The sequence below is a fragment of the Mya arenaria genome, chromosome 10 (genome assembly GCF_026914265.1).
Source record: "Mya arenaria isolate MELC-2E11 chromosome 10, ASM2691426v1".
In the NCBI taxonomy this organism is placed as follows: domain Eukaryota; kingdom Metazoa; phylum Mollusca; class Bivalvia; order Myida; family Myidae; genus Mya; species Mya arenaria.
In genome coordinates this window covers 44,443,382-44,463,949 of record NC_069131.1, presented here as the reverse complement: position 1 = coordinate 44,463,949, position 20,568 = coordinate 44,443,382, and the positions used below count along the sequence as shown (strand labels likewise).

The 20,568-nt window shown below is 37.4% G+C and overlaps 1 protein-coding gene across 1 annotated transcript in view; it reads right to left on the bottom strand.

Moving 5' to 3' along the window:
* The window catches only part of LOC128206979 (isocitrate dehydrogenase [NADP], mitochondrial-like), a 30,416-nt gene extending 10,056 nt beyond the window's left edge, over positions 1 to 20,360 (bottom strand). The window contains exons 1-8 of the mRNA XM_052909745.1: positions 20,202 to 20,360; positions 11,967 to 12,061; positions 11,378 to 11,543; positions 10,865 to 11,025; positions 3,646 to 3,789; positions 3,200 to 3,333; positions 1,733 to 1,887; positions 1,214 to 1,326 (exon numbers count right to left, since the gene is read on the bottom strand). Of these exons, the coding sequence (XP_052765705.1) occupies positions 1,214 to 1,326; positions 1,733 to 1,887; positions 3,200 to 3,333; positions 3,646 to 3,789; positions 10,865 to 11,025; positions 11,378 to 11,543; positions 11,967 to 12,061; positions 20,202 to 20,307 (1,074 nt within the window). The 5' untranslated portion in view covers positions 20,308 to 20,360. The remainder of the gene's footprint in view (positions 1 to 1,213; positions 1,327 to 1,732; positions 1,888 to 3,199; positions 3,334 to 3,645; positions 3,790 to 10,864; positions 11,026 to 11,377; positions 11,544 to 11,966; positions 12,062 to 20,201) is intronic.
* Positions 20,361 to 20,568: the final 208 nt, after the last annotated feature.

The window sequence follows — 20,568 nt, the reverse complement described above, 5'->3', positions numbered from 1 at the left end:
ACTGCATGAGCATCATAATAAAGAAATGTTTACTCAAACTGCAAGCTGCTCAATTGAAATAGGTATTTACCTCAAGCATACAGTTTTATAATGTGGCAAAATAGTCGGACTACTAGATTGTCATTCGGACTAGCAAAATATGCCATTATGCTAGTCCAACTGGCTAGTAGGTTAAAATGTTTTTCGTGAAGACTGCGGACGAGAAGTCCTTAAAGGTTTTTCTATTTTTAACTCTCGCAGCCATGTTGTGCAGCGGACCGGAACCATTTGGGCAATTTTGGTTAAAGGGCATCCCGATGAACATTTATGTAAAGTTTCATCAAAATCTGATAATCGGTTTCTGAGAAGATGTAGTTTAACGTTTTTTTCTATTCTTAGCTCTGGTGCCCATGTTGTGCAGCAGACCAGAACTGTTTGGGCTATTTTGGTTAAGGACTACCCAAGTAACATTTCTGTCAAGTTTCATTGCAATACGATCATCGGTTTCTGAGGAGAAGTCGTTTAAAGGTTTTTCTATTTTTACCTCTGGGGGCCATCTTGTGCAGTGGACCGAAACCATTGAAGCAAATTTGATAAAGGACCATCCAAGGAACATTTCTGTTAAGTTTCATCAAAATCTGATCATCGGTTTCTGAGAAGATGTTCTTTAAAGGTTTTTCTATTTTTTTGCCCTGGCAGCCATGTTGTGCAGCGGACCGGAACCATTTGAGCAATTTTGTTAAGGACCACCCAAGGAACAATTCTGTCAAGTTTCATCAAAATCTGCCTATCCGGTTCAGAGGAGATGTCGTTTAAAGATTTTGCTATTTTTAGCTGTGGCGGCCATATTGTGCAATGGACCAGAACCATTTGAGCAATTTTAATAAAGGACCACCCAAGGAACATTACTGTCAAGTTTCATCAAAATCTGCCGAACCGTTTCAGAGGAGATGTCGTTTAAAGATTTTGCTATTTTTAGCTCTGGCGGCCATATTGTGCAATGGACCGGAACCATTTGAGCAATTTCGGTAAAGGACCACCAAAGGAACATTCCTGTGAAGTTTTGTCAAAATCCGCTTATCAGTTTCAGAGGAGATGTCGTTTAAAGTAAAAGTTTACGCACGCACGCACGAACTCACGACGGACAATCTGTGACGACATAAGCTCCATGGCCTTCGGCCAGTGGAGCTAACTAGGGTTTATCTAGATACTGCTAGGGTAAATGTAGTCCTACCTTCTGGTGTTCCCTGTAATGTCTGGTGACAGTTCCATGGGCAGCCTCAGCCTCAATTGTTTTACCATCTGGACAAACCAACACGCTGGTCATTAGACCAAGAGATCCGTATCCTGGTGGGAAACAGACCACTTTGTTAGATCCATATATGTACAGATATTAAACCAAATACACATTTGATTTTGTAACATCATTAATGGCTCAAACAAACATCTACTTTGTGTCTGGGGGCCTGTTTTTATTAAGGCAACTTCACAACTTCCGATATTGGTTTAATTTTAACACAAATACATTGCAAAATGACAAAAATAATCTTGACACTAAGACAGTTTCAATTTACGACTTAGATTGCCTATGTTTATTCAGACATTGTAAAATCTACAAGACAAAATTTCATTATTAAGGGCCTGAAATATTCTGTGCACTACATATGAATGGCACCACTTTAGTAAAGTTTACCAAGTGTCATGATCATATGAATTTTCATCACACATACAAGATTCCCATCTGCAAGCTTACCCTGAGCAACAACATCTGACTGCACATCACCATCATAGTTCTTGCAAGCCCACACGAACCCTCCACTAGACTTGAGAGCTTGTGCGACCATATCGTCAATGAGGCGATGCTCGTACCAGATGCCAAGCTTCTCAAACTCCTTAACATACTTGGCCCTGGGGAGAGACAGTGGTAACTGTATTACAAATTACAAAAAGTAATTATGAAATACTCAGTAATTGCATTCATATATATATATATATATTGTACATTGTAAAATATTGCTAAAAATGCTTTTAAAATATTATTTTCTGTCTGGGAAACTGATTCAAAACAATAAACGTGGATCATTAAATTTCGACAACTTGGTCACAAGTGAAGGGATACTATTTTAGTATTTTCTGCATACAGGTACATGTTGGGACTTTAGTCAACGCAGAGAGAAACAAAATCCCAGGTCCGGATTTCTCGAAACTTCTTAAGTCCCTTATAAGATTAAGCTAATCTCACTATTTTTGTTGTTCTATAAAATGTGTTATATTTACTTCTTTAATAATTTTTTAAATTATGTAGGAAAAATCTGTATGATATCAGAATAAACCATTTTTCATTTATCAAAATCCACTTTCAGTATGTATTTTGGCTAATTGAAATAAGCGACTTAAGCCTGTTAAGCTTAAGAAGTTTCAAGAAATTGGGGCCAGGTGAACAACTTACATCACCTTAACAGCATTCGCTTAAGCTTTCATGACACTTGGTTATACAGTTTAAGAGTTTCGAGCGAGTCTAGTCCAGAAATGCTAGTTTTTAGGTCATTTATGTGCATAACTTTAATTTTACTCAATGAAGCAGGAAACGCAACCTCAGGTGCAAAGCTTTCTCACCCTATTTACATTCGCTTAAGGTTTCATGACTGTGGGTAATAAAGTTTAGGAGTTTATGAGCAACACATGTCCAAAAATATTCAAATCTTCATCACCTTGTTTACATTCCCCAAAGGTTTTATGATTTTAGGTAATATAGTTTTGGTGATTTGAGCGACACATGTCCAGAAAAACAATTTTTGTTATTTCATGGGCCGTTACTTTGTGTTTTTAAAGTGCAGCGGGAAACAAAACTCCAATTGCAAAAATGAAATTCCACCAATGTTTCTTGACTCTAACTGAAATAGTTTTGGGCAACACAATTTCCGAACCAACAGAAGCATGGACAGACAAGGGCAAATTTATATCCCCCCCCCCCCTCCATATTGTTGGGGCATAAAATTATACATAGCCTGTGACACATGAAAAAGGTTATATACTTTTGCAACATGAACAGTATGATTATAATGTCTTAGTATTCCAAAAAGACCAATCAATTTTGGATAAACGTGAAACCAAAATATAAACAAGCTTTATACAATTGGCTGCAGCTAAATTTAATTCAAACTTTCACACACAGCTTTAAAATCAATTTACATACTAAATTTGTTGTTGAAGCACTTACTGGTAGATTTCCTCAAAGATGTCCTTAAATCTGCCATCATATCTCTTCAGAATTGTGTTCTTTGTGCTCATGTACAGTGGCCATTTCTTCATAATTGCATACTGGAAACACGCGTGTGCGAAACCTGTGATTGACTAAAAAGAAAGCAGAGCGTATAAAATCCAGAAAGTAGGATACAACGTGACAGGCAATGATAGATATGTTTATAATTTTATTGTACAAAAAGCTTCAATAGTAAGAAAGTTTTACCGATCACCAGTTCAGACTGCTATACATAATTCAGTAAAATTATGTATTATGATATTTCCTTTCTCTCGAGTTATATTTCAGAGAAGTTTTAGACCATTTCAAATAACAATGGATTATATTTGAAAATCACTTGAGTTAAAACACTATACGACGTGTTTATAATCATGTTCCACAAAACATAATCCAGATACACGTACCTCGTCAGTGTTGTACATGGCCATTCCACAACCACCCCCATTCTTGAACTCAAACACCTGGGTCTTGGTCTCACTCCCGCCAACCGGGGTCCAGGCCACCTCAAACTTTCCGGGGCCATCAAACACCATGTCTGTTGCCTTGTACTAGAACACAAAACATTGAGTTCATATTAATTTAGTTTGCACTTATATTTACAACACATTCGTGTTCCTAGAGCAAACAACAAATTCTTTGGAATAGTCTGGTTTGTGTGTGAACTGAACTAGGGATGCAAAAGAATGGCAAAATTGATATTTGAATATTCAGTCATTTTTCGATCAAATTCTAAATTACCGAAATGATTATTATGGAAGTTGTAGTAAATCAATACTATTATACATGCTATAAACGATGATTTCCTTATTACTGCTGTCGGAATACAAGTATCAAGTAAACATATTTATATTGTTTGTCATCTTCGCACAAGTCTAAAAATAGACCATTGGAATTTCCAAAAAATGAGTCGACAGACGCTTATACAGGTTACAAGTTAATAGTCAAGCACTTCAATGTTTGCAGACAAGATTATCTGTCCGAGTTTGTTTGCTACAATTGTCATTTTCAACATTGTTAAGCAATCAATAAAATATAGATTTTGTTACTAAATCTTTAAATGTTTCGAGAGTAGATAGGAGATAAAAGGAATTAAGAGGAACTTAGTCAGCTTGTTATATATCATCACAGCGATTGAAGCAAAATTGTATAGCTTAATTGGCAGGCAAGATGCCAATTTGGTGTGAATTTTTCCTCAAATGATAAATTGGCATGACAGTTTAAATGTACCGAAAATCATTTATAAACTTGTTTGATGTCACTGGTCTTAAAGCCAAATGCTAGTATTGTAGAAATACGGGGACAATATAATAAAGCATGTTCAGTGCATTGTTATCCTGTTTAAGCCACAGTTACTTGGTATTTGGACAGCATTTTTGGCCAGTCCAGCTACCTGATTCGAGCGATTTAGTCCCTAGGGTGATCTCTTGGACTGAGAATCATAAAAAAATGTGTTTTAGTACTCTATGATACACATAATAAACAAATAATCCACTTTTGGTCGTTTATTTATACATATTAAATATTTTAAAATTTCATACAATTTTTATCATTCACAAGTTATGAAGGTTAGCGGATTTCGGATTGAGACATATGTATGGAAACGATCTCAGATCTACAAGATTTTTTCAATAAAACAAATGTATACGTCGCATGCATGTTCAGAAGAAAGTTATCTCCAAGGTGCAATCGTTCAAAAAGCACAAACTAGACGCGTGTTCGCAATTTTCTTTAATAACTCTGCCAAGAATACTGTTTATATACCGACTCACAGATCTTCGCCAGTAATTTTGAGTATGCACAAGGGCCGAACCCGGCATGCACTTTTTGGCTCTACCCGCGGACGGGTACCAGTCACGAGGTAAACATATCCCCGGTTCCCGTTCGCGCGTAAACTTGAAAAGCGCATGCCGGGTCCGGCCGGTGTGCATGGTCAAAATTACTGGCTAAGATCTGTGAGTCGGTAAATAAACAGTATTCTTGGGAGAGTTATCAAAGAAATTTGCGAAAACGCTATTAGTTTGTGCTTGTAGAGCGATTGCACCATGGAGATACCTTCCTTCTGAACATGCATGCGACGTATACATTTGCTTTATTGAAAAAATCTTGTAGATCTGAGCTCGTTTCCATACATATGTCTCAATCCGAAATCCGCTAACCTTCATAACTTGTGAATGATAAAGATTGTATGAAATTTTAAAATATTTAATATGTAAAAATAAACGACCAAAAGTGAATTATTTGTTTATTATGTGTATCATAAGAGTATTTGAACACGTTTTTTTATGATTCTCAGTCCAAGAGATCACCCTAGGGACCAATCGCTCGAATAAGGTAGCTCGAATGGCCAAAAATGCAGTCCAAATACCAAGTAACTGTGGTTTAAGCCTTTCTCAAGGTTCCAAACATTGAAACTGGACAAAAGAACTAAATACACAACAACACAGTTGCAGACATAAGTTTTTTTTTATTTATTCTACAAGAAAAACAATGAATATTCAAACAGACAATGTGAATGTCCGTCGGACAGTCCGGTAGATTTCCATTTTGACCGACGAACTTTTGTTTTGGTCGGTCACAATGTCCTGTGAAAAATTACAGTCAGCACCATTTAATTTTCGGAAAATTTACTTTCAGTTTCTAAATAAATGTTCAGAGTTATTTTTAACAATTATATCATGATTATTCAGCGTGTTAATCCGTGTATCACTATTTGTAAACCCCGTTTCCGTAAAAGCCGATAAAACGCGTAAGGTTCCGATCTCAGCTCGTACTATAATACTTTAATTTTACGGAAATGTTCGGAAATTACAAAATTCCGTATGTATTTATTTTCGGCGAAGTGGTTCCCGCCAATCGTGTTAATTTAAATATGATGATTAATATACCAAGCTGACTTTCTTTCCGCTCTGTTTAACATTGCCAATAACAAGAAATCTACTTTCGTTTTTGCATAAATGTTGTGCCTGAGTTTGACTTGTAGTACAATTTGTTACATTTTATAACTGTACTGTATCTTTAATTTAAAGATGAATAAAAAAAGAGTTAGATCTAGCTGTTCCATGGGTAGGCGAACCAGATATGAGTTTTTTTGGGGAGGCAAGGGAAGAAAAAAATTATGACATAAGATTCAAATATTAATTTTTTTTTACATAATGTTTAGCTTTTTTTGTAATTTATTATAGTACTGTAGGACAAATCTAACCAAAAAGATCTAAACCTGTAACAATGGGGAATTACTAAATTAAAAAAGAGGCTTAAAATCAAGGTTAAGGCTGATGTAACGGAATACTGTTTGTAACATTGCGACAGGTAAAAATTTGTTGCGACAGGTAAACTTTAAGTGTTTACCTGTCGCAATGTCCTGTGAAGGAGAAAAAGTTTTCGCATTGTCTGTTCAAATACCGATTTTGACATTTGAATACCAAACGTTTTATCCAATAGTTGAATATTTAAAGATTTGTTTGCATCCCTACTTTAAAAACTTCCTTCTTACCAAGAAACACACCCAATCATGTTTTTATCTTATTTTACTTTTAATCAATAATAGAATTACAACAGTTCAAGTATAAACCTGGTTTAGTGGAACAAAGTAAGACACAAACGACCCTGAAGAAGAGACACAAATATTACAAACAGACCACACACGCATCAAAAATGCTTTGATCAATAAATGATGGGATTTCCAAAATGGAACAGTCAGCTTAACACCAGGCGCCAATTTCCCGAAACTTCTTAAGGTTAACAGGCTTAAGTAGCTTGTTTCAATAAGCTAAAATACATACTTAAATTTGATTTTGATACATGAAAAATGGTTTATTGTAATTATCATAAAGATGATTCCTATTTTAAATCTAAACAAGAGCTGTCACAGTATGTGACAAATGCCCCCAAATGTGACATTGACCTATGAACAAGGTCAGTACATGAAAAGTTGAAGATCAAACAAAAACATATGGCAAGTTATTTTAAATTGCCTCTGAACATAAAAAAAAACACCCATACTTGACAACCTACATTCTTATGTCCTTATATTCAGCATTCCATTGTGAATAAACACTAAGTGTATCTTTCACCTTAGAGGTAGGGACATGGGTCTTGCATGTGACACGTCGTCTTGGTATGTCGAACACATGTGGCAAGTTATTTTAAAATCTGTCCATAAAAGAACAAGAGCACCGCTAAACGGAGCATTATACGCCCGAAGAAGATTCGGCTTGAGGTCCTTTTAATGTAGTGATGATTTGTATAAAGTTATTTGAAAATCGCTTTATTAGTTACCAAGTTATGGCCCGGACACGGAATTGCTTATGGACGAGTAACAAAGATGTGGCCCGGACACAGAATTGCTAATGCCCCCCCATGGTGATTCTAGTCTTTGAGGTATGGACCTGGAAATTGTGTGCGACACATCCTTTTAATCTAGTGATGATTTGTATAAAGTTATTTGAAAAACGCTTTATTAGTTACCAAGTTATGGCCCAGACACGGAATTGCTAACGGACGAGTTACAAAGATGTGGCCCGGACACAGAATTGCTAACGCCCCCCCCATGGTGATTCTAGTCTTTGAGTTATGGCCTGGACATGGAATTGCTAACGTCCCCCCATGGTGATTCTAGACTTTGAGGTATGGACCTGGAAATTGCATGTGAAACATCCTTTTAATGTAGTGATGATTTGTATAAAGTTATTTGAAAATCACTTTATTAGTAACAAAGATGTGGCCCAGACACAGAATTTGCTAACGCCCCCCCATGGTGATTCTAGTCTTTGAGGTGAAAACCTGGAAATTGTGCGCGACACATCCATTTAATGTAATGATGCTTTGTATAAAGTTATTTGAAAATGACTTTATTAGTTACCAAGTTGTGGCCCGGACACAGATTTGCTAACGCACCCCCATGGTGATTCTAGTCTTTGAGGTATGGACCTGGAAATTGCGCGCGACACATCCTTTTAATGTAGTGATGATTTGTATAAAGTAATTTGAAAATCGCTTTATTAGTTACCAAGTTATGGCCCGGACACGGAATTGCTAACGGACGAGTTACAAAGATGTGGCCCGGACACAGAATTGCTAACGCCCCCCCATGGTGATTCTAGTCTTTGAGGTATGGACCTGGAAATTGTGCGTGACACATCCTTTTAATGTAGTGATGATTTGTATAAAGTTATTTGAAAATCGCTTTATTAGTTACCAAGTTATGGCCCGGACACAGAATTGCTAATGGACGAGTTACAAAGATGTGGCCCGGACACAGAATTGCTAACACCCCCCATTGGTGATTCTAGTCTTTGAGTTATGGCCTGGACATGGAATTGCTAACGTCCCCCCAATGGTGATTCTAGACTTTGAGGTATGGACCTGGAAATTGCATGTGACACATCCTTTTAATGTAGTGATGATTTGTATAAAGTTATTTGAAAATCACTTTATTAGTAACTAAGATGTGGCCCAGAAACAGAATTGCTAATGCCCCCCCCATGGTGATTCTAGTCTTTGAGGTATGGACCTGGAAATTGCGCGCGACACATCCTTTTAATGTAATGATGCTTTGTATAAAGTTATTTGAAAATGACTTTATTAGTGATAAAGTTGTAACGCCCCCCCATGGTGATTCTAGTCTTTGAGGTATGGACCTGGAAATTGCGCGCGACACATCCTTTTAATGTTATGATGCTTTGTTTAAAATCATTTGAAAATGACTTTATTAGTGACAAAGTTGTGGCCCGGACACGGAATTGCTAACGCACCCCCATGGTGATTCTAGTCTTTGAGGTATGGACCTGGAAATTGCGCGCGACACATCCTTTTAATGTAGTGATGATTTGTATAAAGTTATTTGAAAATCGCTTTATTAGTTACCAAGATGTGGCCCGGACACGGAATTGCTAACGGACGGACAGACGGACAGACAGACGGACAGACGATGGAGGCCATAACATAATACGACCCTTCGGGCGTATAAAAAGTTACAGCCGGGACATAACAACCAATACTCTGTATCCTTATCTGCAGCACTCCATTGTGAATAAACACCAAAGTGTGACCTTGACCTTAGAGGTAGGGACACCGTTCTTGCACACGACACGTCGTCTTGGTATGTTGAACACATCATGTGGCAAGTTATTTTAATTTCTGTCCATACAAGGGAAAGTTACAGCCCGGACCTATACTCTATGTCCTTATATGCAGCATTCCATTGTGAATAAACACTAAGTGTGACCTTGACCTTAGAGGTAGGGACACGGGTCTTGCACGCGACACGTCGTCTTGGTATGCCGATCACATGTGGCAAGTAATTCTAAAATCTGTGAATACAAGGGAAAGTTACAGTCCGGACATGACAACCTATACTCTGTGTCCTTATATACAGCATCATTCCATTGTGAATAAACACCTAAGTGTGACCTTGACCTTAGAGGAAGGGACACGGTTCTTGCATGCGACACGTCGTCTTGGTATGCCGAACACATGTGGCAAGTTATTTTAAAATCTGTCCATACAAGGAAAGTTACAGCCTGGACACAAGTTATTGAGCCGGACACACGGACGGACGGACAGATGGACGGACGGTGCGATTTTAATAAGCCCACCTTCGGGGGCATAAAAATCTTTAAGAAACAAATATAACACATTTTATAGCACAACAGAAATAGTGAGCTTAGCTTAATCCTGTTATAAGAGAGTCAAACTTAAGAAGTTTTGAGAAATTGGGGCAGTTAACTGGATCACAAGTTTAATGGGGGTTTAAACTAGTTTATAACTAGAACTGTAAGCCATAGGCTAACGAATACCCCCCACCCCTCCATGTCTAGGTTGTTTGCCCTGGAGTTAGGCCGGACAAAGCTAATTTTGCCTACAAGGGGAGATAACTCCAGTCAGGGTCATGTGACCTGTACCAAATTCACAGAGGCGAAAGTTTACAACATGGCCATTAATTTCTGAAAGTTTGATAAAGATTTGTTGAATAATAACAAAGATGAATCCCGGACAGGGCTTATTTTGCCTACTTTAACACATCAAGGGGAGATAACTCCAGTCAGGGTCATGTGACCTGTACCAAATTCACAGAGGCGAAAGTTTACAACATGGCCATTAATTTCTGAAAGTTTGATAAAGATTTGTTGAATAATAACAAAGATGAATCCCGGACAGGGCTTATTTTGCCTACTTTAACACATCAAGGGGAGATAACTCTGGTCAGGGTCATATGACCCGTACCAATTTCACAGAGGCGCAAGTTTACATCATGGCCATTAATATCTGAAAGTTTGAAAAAGATTTGTTCAATAACGACAAAGATGAATCCCGGACAAAAAAAAACGGACGGACAGATGGACAGACAGACGGACGGACAACCCGATTCCAGTATACCCCCCCAAACTTTGTTTTGGGGGGTATAATTATGTGTAAATAACCTCACACTTGTCCAAACATTTATCAATGCTTAATTAACAAGACCAAATGAACAATAATTTATCAAAATTGTTTTCAAATTTAGATAGACCTTGATTTGCCAAGGTCAAACTATATGTAGAAAATGCTTGACTGGTACATCACAATTGATTGATTAATTTTAAAATCTAATGTGCAATTAAATACAAGCACAAGATTCATTACCTGATCACCAAAGGCATGTCTGCCAATCACAATGGCTTCGGTCCAGCCGGGAACCAGCTTGGGAATTTTCTCACAGATGATTGGCTCCCGGAACACTGTGCCGCCCAGGATGTTCCTGATTGTGCCATTAGGGGACAACCACATCTTCTTTAACTTGAACTCTGGTGAAATAGGGGACAATGAGATTAGTATATCTGTACCCTTCAACTGCTATTACATCTTAATTTAAGATCCCATCGACACTAACAAATCAGTTAGTCTAGTATTTTGATAGTTCAGACAAAATCGGTCCTTGAAACAGCTGTTTAAAGTATTGTGCAAGTAGATTATTTCTTGTTCTCATTTAAATGTTCACCCTTTCACTAAAGTGACCACTCCAATACTTGCCTATTGATGGAATCGGAGACATGATGATCGAAACTGTTTTAGGTATTATTGAACAAGAAGTGACACATGTATGACAAACAACAAATATGACTGCACAATATCCTATGATAGCCCAACTTCTCTCACCTTCAACACGGGCCTCATCAGGGGTGATGGTGGCACATTTGATGCCCACATTGTACTTCTTGATGGCTTCGGCAGAGTCGATGGTCACTTGGTCGTCTGTGGCATCACGGTATGGAAGACCCAGATCGTAGTACTTGCAGTCAACATCAAGGTACGGAAAGATCAACTGATAAACACATGAGCATTATGCAATAACCATGATGACTACATTTATTTTAGTAAACAATGATATGGAAAATGGAATATGGAAAAGTTAGTGAATCTTGCTGGAGGCTATTTCATAAACATATTTTGTAATAAATAGCACCAATGCCTCCTGTGACTTTTTCATGGGTGAAAGTTTGAATTTTTCAAAATATTGAAAATAGTGTTTACTGGTGTTTAGGTACATAGGGAAATGCCATTTTTACAATACATTATATAGGATAAATATTTTCCAAAAAACTGAATTCAGTATCAATACTAAAAACTTTCACCCATGCTTTTTACATGCTATGCTTGATAAGTTTTTACATAATTGTGTTTAAAATATTGTCAGACCACCTGATCCCATTGTTGTTGAATTCTTGTTTATAATGACCATGTATACCTTTTCCTTGATCTTCTCCCAGATGATGCGGGTCATCTCATCTCCATCAAGCTCTACAACTGGATTGGCCACCTTGATGCGTTTATGGTCTCCATCTACACAGAAATTACACTATAATTGCTTTGACCTTTGTCTCAAAATCAATTGGGATCACCTACTGGTCACACCCACAACCTTCGTGTCAAGTTTGAGGGCCATGGGTGCAGGCATGGTTGAGTTATCACTCAGACAAGCTTTTCGCTTTCACGGTCACTTTGACCGATGGCCTAAAAATTATTAACGGTCATTCACTGGTCATACCCAACGTCAAAGTCAATTTGAGGACCATAGGTCTAGGCATTGTTGAGATATCACTTGGACAAAAAATTATCACTAGGTTTAAAAAATGAAAGAAATCAGTGTCTTGCCGTTTGTGACGATAAATCATAATTTCTGACTAGAATCCTTTAATGAAAACGGTCCCTGTATAGCCTGTGTGTATCATCTATCGGTGTACTAAGACTGTTTTCAACTTTTCAACTTTTGATTAGCCTTACAGTATCATAGGCAGATCCAGGGGGGGGGGGGGGGTGGACCCGGCGCGTGCGCCCCCCCCCCCTAAAATTTTCCATTCGAATAATCAAGGTGGGATTTTTCATGATTATGTTATCTATACAAATAACTATGTACTTGATTTGGATCCAAGCTTTTAACACTCAAACTACATGAAAATTTAAACAAGAGGGCCATGATGGCCCTAAATCGCTCACCTGAGTAAAAGAGTTTAACCTTTGTTATTAATATAGCTTGTTTCTCAAAGAATATTGAACAAGAGCTGTTAAAGTATGTGACAAATGCCCCCCAATGTGACATTGATCTATGAACAAGTACATAAAAAGTTGATCTTGCCTTTATGTGTCAAATACATATTGCAAGTTATATTAAATTGCCTCTGAGCATAAAAAAAACAAACAATCATACTAAATGACAGCCAACACTCTTTATGTCCTCATATTCAGCATTCCATTGTGAATAAACACTTAGTGTATCTTTCACCTTAGAGGTAGGGACATGGGTCTTGCACACGACACGTTGTCTTGGTATGTCAAAAACATATGGCAAGTCATTTTAAAATCTGTCCATATAAGAGTAAGTCACAGCGCGGACACGACAGCCTATATTTTCCTTCAGGTTGCCATGGCAACCAGAGTTCTGCATGGAATTAATTTTTTTGAACAATTTTGAAAAAGCACCAACCAAGGATCATTCCTATGAAGTTTCATCAAAATTGTCCAAGCGGTTTAGGAGAAGAAGATGATTGTAACTAATTGTTGACACTTTTCCTTTAGGTTGCCATGTCAACCAGAGTTCTACATGGAATTAATTTCTTTGAACAATTTTGAAAAAACACCAACCAAGGATCATTCCTATGATGTTTCATCAAAATTGTCAAAGCGGTTTAGGAGAAGAAGATGATTATAACCAATTATTGACATTTTCCTTTAGGTTGCCATGGCAACCGGGCCAAACAAAATTATGTGAACAAATTTAAGAGAGGTCCATGCAAGGACACTCCAAACCAAATTTGCTGAAGATCTATCAAGGGGTTCATGCGAAGAAAATGTTAAGTTTTTTTTTACTAATTTTAGCTCTGGTGGCCCTTAAAAGGGGCAAAACAAAATTATTTGATAATACCTGACAGAGGCCCATGCTAGGATGCTTCAGACTTGAAGATCCATCAAGCAGTTAATAAGATCAAGTTGTTTAAAGGTTTTTCTATTTTTTGCTATGGTGACCCCTAAAAGGGGCCAAACAAAACCATTTGAACAAAGTTGAGAGAGGACCATGTAAGGATGCTACATATCAAGTATGGAGTCATTCTGACCTTTACTTTCAGAGGAAAAGATGTTTAAGTGACAAGACAATGTAAAAACAAATGACCCCTGAGCAAGGCCAATTTGACCCCGGGACAATAATTTGAATACCTTTGGTGTAGGTCCACTAGGTAACACTATATACCAAATATGAAAGCTCTAGGTCTTATATTTTGGAGAAGAGAAGTTTTATTATATAAGACTATATAAAAAATATTGAAAACCTAAGCATATGAACACGGGGCGTGGCCAATTTTGACCCCAGGGCTAAAGTCTGAACAATCTTAATAGTGGTCCGATAAACAATGCTTCATACCAAATATCTAAGGCCTTCGCCTTTTGGTTTCGGAGAAGAAGATTTTATAAGTTTTCATCATATACATATATAAGGAAACCCATGACCGCCCGGGTGGGGCCATTTTTTGACCCCAGGGCCAAAGATTGAACAATATTGGTACAAGTCAGCTAGATGATATATCATGCCAAATATTTAAGCTGTTGTCACTACTTGATTTTACGTGTGTATCTATATATGGCAGATTTCACAAAAAAGGCAATTATTTGGCCCATTTGCTTTCATTTATTGTTATTGCATGTCAACGTCATGTATACAGCAATTGCCTTTCCCAACCCAATAAGAACACCTAATAGAAGTGATTTGTATTAAAATAATGAAAATATTGTGTTAAATAAGGTAAAACAAGAGATGTTTGTCAAACATTATGCCCCCTGAGCGCCAAGTTGCCAGAAATATTTGGACAATTGAATGAAATATGCATGGACTGAAATGACAGCTGATTTGTCATTGGATGCATATGAGGCAGGTCATCTACTGGTCATACCTAATCTTCATGTCAAGTTTGATGACCATAGGTCCAGGAATTGTTGAGTTATCACTCGGACAAGCTTTGGTCTTCCAACAGACCGACCGATATGTGCAAAGCAATTATATAACCCCTCTGCTTCGAAGGGGGGCATAATTAAACTAGATGTTCACTGAAAACTGATACTTCAACTCATGCATTTAGTGACATATAAATTTCTACTGTCTACTATATAAGAAAATAAAATATGGACAATCAGAAAACCTTTTTTCAGCTTACAGTCACACTGACCTTGACCTTTGACCCACTGACCTCAAAATCAATAGGGTTCATCTGCTGGTCATGACCAATAAGCCTACCTAGTATGAGGTCCCTGGGTCAAAGCGTTCTCAAGTTATTGATCGGAAACCGTTTTTCATGTTAAGGTCACACTGACCTTGACCTTTGACCTCAAAATCAATAGGGTTCATCTGCTGGTCATGACCAATACACCTACCAAGTATGAGGTTCCTGGGTCAAAGCGTTCTCAAGTTATTGATCGGAAACCGTTTTTCATGAAAAGGTCACACTGACCTTGACCTTTGACCCACTGACCTCAAAATCAATAGGGTTCATCTGCTGGTCATGACCAATAAGCCTACCTAGTATGAGGTCCCTGGGTCAAAGCGTTCTCAAGTTATTGATCGGAAACCGTTTTTCATGTTAAGGTCACACTGACCTTGACCTTTGACCCACTGACCTCAAAATCAATAGGGTTCATCTGCTGGTCATGACCAATACACCTACCAAGTATGAGGTTCCTGGGTCAAAGCGTTCTCAAGTTATTGATCGGAAACCGTTTTTCATGTAAAGGTCACACTGACCTTGACCTTTGACCCACTGACCTCAAAATCAATAGGGTTCATCTGCTGGTGATGACCAATACACATACCAAGTATGAGGTCCCTCGGTCAAAGCGTTCTCAAGTTATTGATCGGAAACCATTTGGTATTCCGACCGACCGACCGACCGACAGACAGACAGACCGACCGACCGACCGACCGACATGTGCAAAACAATATACCCCACTTTTTTCAAAAGGGGGCATAAAAATGTAAAAATATGCCGATATTTAGGACAAAAAAGACAGAAAATCTTCCCGGTACCAATATACCACTTTTTTGAGGATGCTTTTCAGTAACATCTGGTAAGTATTTTATTCTTGTCTGTTGAATAATGTTTGCAAGAAATGTTAATTAAAACAATAATATATCTAAAATGATTGCATTTCGTTCGTAATATACTTAAATTTTCGGTAATTGCGCATGGTGATAACGTTACGGTAATCTGTCCTCGAATTGTTGTGTAACATTAGCAGACATGATCCACTGCTAACTGTTTTAAGCCTAAACACACCTTTATTAAATCACTGAAAACAAAGACTACGTGTCGGATAAAAACAGTATTGCATGTAACAAGAAATTGGTCATTCCCGATCATAAAGTTTTTTAGGTCTAAAAATGTGTTAATGTTACTCAAAATCGATTCTGTCCCATTTTAGCATGACGATAGCACCTTTTCTATTCGTGAATAATTTACACCGACTGAGGGTTAACATCCGGGTAGCGATTACTTTTATATTGGACTGGTTCACAGTTGACATTGAAATGATAAAAATAGTGGTGAATACCGTTGATAAAAACTTAATCCAAGTTTGGCTTATTCTGTCCTTCGATGTAACGTTAACATTATGTCACGCTAGCATAAAGACAAGCGCTTAATAAAGCAAGAAAATCGTTGAAATTTGATGACTTTCCCAGAGTTAATTATTCGAACATAACAATGTCGTCTGTAAACTATCGTTTGTAAGTATTCATTCATTAGGTACGTAGTTTATATTGAATTCATACCGCTTTTGTGTTTGATATCGTAATTTATTGGACAGAATTAAGAATTTTTGTGATTATCAATTGACCGTGTTTATCAATCATTTATATAGTTTGTTTTATACTGTATCAAGCTCAAACAGTCTGTGGTAGGTCTGTATTTAATTTGTTGTGAAACATTCTGTCCAACTGCTAATGTGACATACTGCTAATGTTACTCATTCTGTTTTGTGGTAACACTAGCACATACTCGCAATTAGCAATTTATAATATATATGTTTAATATCAAAGGTAATGATAATTGCACCATACTAGAGACATTTATATTACCACAACAAAACATTTATGTTTATAGCTTATCTGATCTGATATAAAAAGAAAACCTATGTTTGCAGAAAACATTTTCTGTCTTGTTGTCCAATTAGGGTTTGTTTCAATAAATTTATTTGAGAAAAACGAAACAATCTTTATTTTTTGTCTGTACAATCTGTTTTATAGATAGTGCAAGACAAAATACTTCTTTGGATCAAAATATTAAAAAAAAAAAAAAGTTTTTACCGGCAATATTGTAACACTAGCACAAATGGTATGGTGATACAAAATTCTTTTTTTTATAAAAATGCATGAATAAATCATTGCAAATATTCTAAAATATGATAGATAAGAAATTGCTGTAAAAGATTATGTTGAAATCACAAATCTGCAATAAATTTTAAAAATCAATATTCGCCGGTAACTTTTTGGTCACCAAAACGTGAAATCTGCCATATGTATATTTGTTATTAATTGTTGTATGTGGCCCATATTGAAAATTGGTATGTGTACTAAATATGTTATCCAGTTTAAATTAAGACGTTGCTTGTCTTTGTGAGTTTGGAGAAGATTTTTTAAGTTTTCACTATAACACATATAGAGAAAACCCATCAGCCCCAGGGTGTGGCCAATTTTGACCACAGGGCCATAATTTACCCAATCTTTGTAGAGGTCCACTAGACGATGAATCATGCCAAATATCTAAGCTCTAGTCCAAGTAAGTTCAAAGGAGAAGATTTTTTAAGTTTTCACTACAAACATATAGAAAAAACCCATGACCCCCACGGGGCGGGCCAATTTTGACCCCAAGGCCATAATTTGAACAATCTTTGTAAAGGTCCACTAGACGATGAATCATGCCAAATATCTAAGCTCTAGTCCAAGTAAGTTCAGAAGAGAAGATTTTTGAAGTTTTAACTATAAACATTTAGAGCATACCCATGACCCCCCGGGGCGGGGCCCATTTTGACCCCAGGGCCATAATTTGAACAAACTTTGTAGAGGTCCACTAGACGATGAATCATGACAAATATCTCAGCTCTAGGCCAAGTAAGTTCAGAGGAGAAGATTTTTTAAGTTTTCACTATAAACATATAGAGAAAACCCATGACCCCCCGGGGCGGGGCCAATTTTGTCCCAAGGGCCATAATTTGAACAATCTTGGTAGAGGACCATTTGGTGATCCTACCTACCATATATCAACGGCCTAAGCCTTGTGGTTTGGGAGAAGAAGATTTTTAAAGTTTTTCCTTTCCATTGCCATGGCAATCAGAGTTCTGCATGGAATTCAATTCTTTGAACAATTTTCAAAGGGGACCACCCAAGGAACATTCCTGTGAAGTTTGGGTTAAATTGGCTAAGCGGTTTATGAGGAGATGTCGTTTAAAGTAAAAGTTTACGGACGGATGCCGGACAAATTGTGATCACAAAAGCTCACCTTGTCACCATGTGACAGGTGAGCTAAAAAAGGAAACATGTATTTTGAGCAGGCGACACTTTTCGATGTAGACTATGGAAAACAGTTGGGAATTGGAACTGATTCGACTGCTATTTTCAAAGGATGTGCTCATGTGCTCGAAGAGATATGCCGTTAGATTTAAAGCCTGAACACGGTAATGTCGTTTTTTTGTGCTCGATTCAGATCCCATTCCGGTTTCCATAGCTTCCAAACTGTAATGGTTTAACCCTCATCCTGCCTTCAAAGAAATAGTCCGCTGAATTATCATGTGTTTGGTCATTTAAACTTGTTTGGTCCATCTGAAAACTGGTAAAACAGTTGACTGAGTGTAAAACAGCTTGGATCCAGATCAGACGCCGAGTTAGTTCGTCCAAGCTGGTTAACTTTAAAATTACTATGGTCGCGATCGGTATGATAAGGGTCAACACTGCTTATAGCGGTAAGGGACAATTTACGAGAGGCAATTCATTTAAACTCATAAAAAAAACAATTTCCCACTATGGCGTCAATTTCTATCTGCTCGAGATGCTAATACGAGGGTTGTCCGGAAAGTTTTGAGGCTGTGTCTACATTTCAAAATGTTTTTAATATAAATCAACAAACAATAAACAGCTGTGTATATAGACTATTCACGAGTTTCCTTTTGAAAAATAAAAATAAATAATCTCAAATTAAGGAAGGAAATGGTTGTCAAGACAACCCATCTAGCGCTTCACGGAGCACTTTGAAATTGACGTTTTCTGAAAATTGTTCACAATTCATATATACTACTCCGTCTGAATAATAGACGCCAAAACGTCACCTCAAAACATATGACGACAGAATGACGTCAGCTGCATCACTAAGCAAATTATTGACGCAATCTAACAGTAGACATGGTTGTAACGATCAGCGGAAGTAGAGAGGTATTTCGAAGATGTTGGAAAATACCCAACGTTAACGTCACGCACGGAGCAGCGCGCTATGATCAAACACTGTGTTCGCAGCGGAATAACTCCTACAAATACCTATACGTTTCTAACACAGGATAAATCAAAGCCAGCATGTTCAAGGGCTTTGGTATTTCGCTGGTATGGACGTTTCAGTGACGAGCATGGAAATGTGTGCGATTAGAAGCGGAGCGGCAGACCGTCAGTCGTGAGTGAAATTGACGTAAATTCAGTGCAGGACATGTTACAAGAAGACTGGCGGAGGACAGAGAGGGAAATTGACGAATCCGTTCAGCTAAAAAGAACAGTTGTTCATAATATCATAAAAGGGTGGTACGGACAGATGTTCAAGCAATGAGTTGATTTTTCTGTACACTGAAGCATAAAATAACTTCAATAGGTCTGTGTTTAGTACTGTTTACACGGGGTAAAATTGAAGATTTGAATTTGCTGTACTCTCCGACTAAAGAAAAACACGAGAATTGGACATTGTATTATGCTTGTTTGTCTAAAGACACTATAGTTATACCAACATATCGCACACCATTTTAAAGGTAATTGACTCTTCTTTCCATGTCACTTATTTAAAAATGGATTGTTTATATGTTGGTTGAGAAATTAGCATAAAACTGGACTCCACCGTGAAATCGGGTAAGTTTGAGTTACATACCTTGTTTCTTGTTTTGTATATCAAAGACACTAAATCTCTTCAGATGTGTTGTTTATCTCATTGTATGTACCCAAAATGGTTTTAAACAACATTTTAGTGACAAACAATGATTCAGATGCCTGTGCTGAGTATTGGGTGCATAACAATATTATTATGTATGAACTAATAGAGTTATACACGCAAAAATGAATTCAATTTGGTTTTTAAATGCTATATGAAAGAAAATAAGAAATTGGAAATTATGATTCAAGTTCAGCAGGTGCCCGGTGAAGGTGACTTCAAACTTTTGACATTAATTTTACAGAACTGCAAACACAACTTACATTGTCTTTTTTGCTGGACACCCAGACTTGCCGGTGCAACAAAATTCTGCAGCTGACAGTTTTTTCTGCTGACTGCTTTCACAATTTTCGCCACCGAACTTGCCATCTTTTCGCCCTTGTGTGTAGAATACCGGCACAGGAAACTGGAAGGACTCAGTCCAATAGTCGTTGCCACAGCATTTTAATGGCACTTCCGGTGCGGCTCTATTTTTTAAATTTAGTGCCTAAAGTGTTATATTTGTAAACAGCATTCCTATTTATCATTTTTGTTTAGTATTTCTGTGAAAATAAATTAAGGGTCATGAAAAATGATGCAAGTTTCCACAGTGTTCAGTTATTTTATCTCCCTACGAAAAAATGGTCCAAT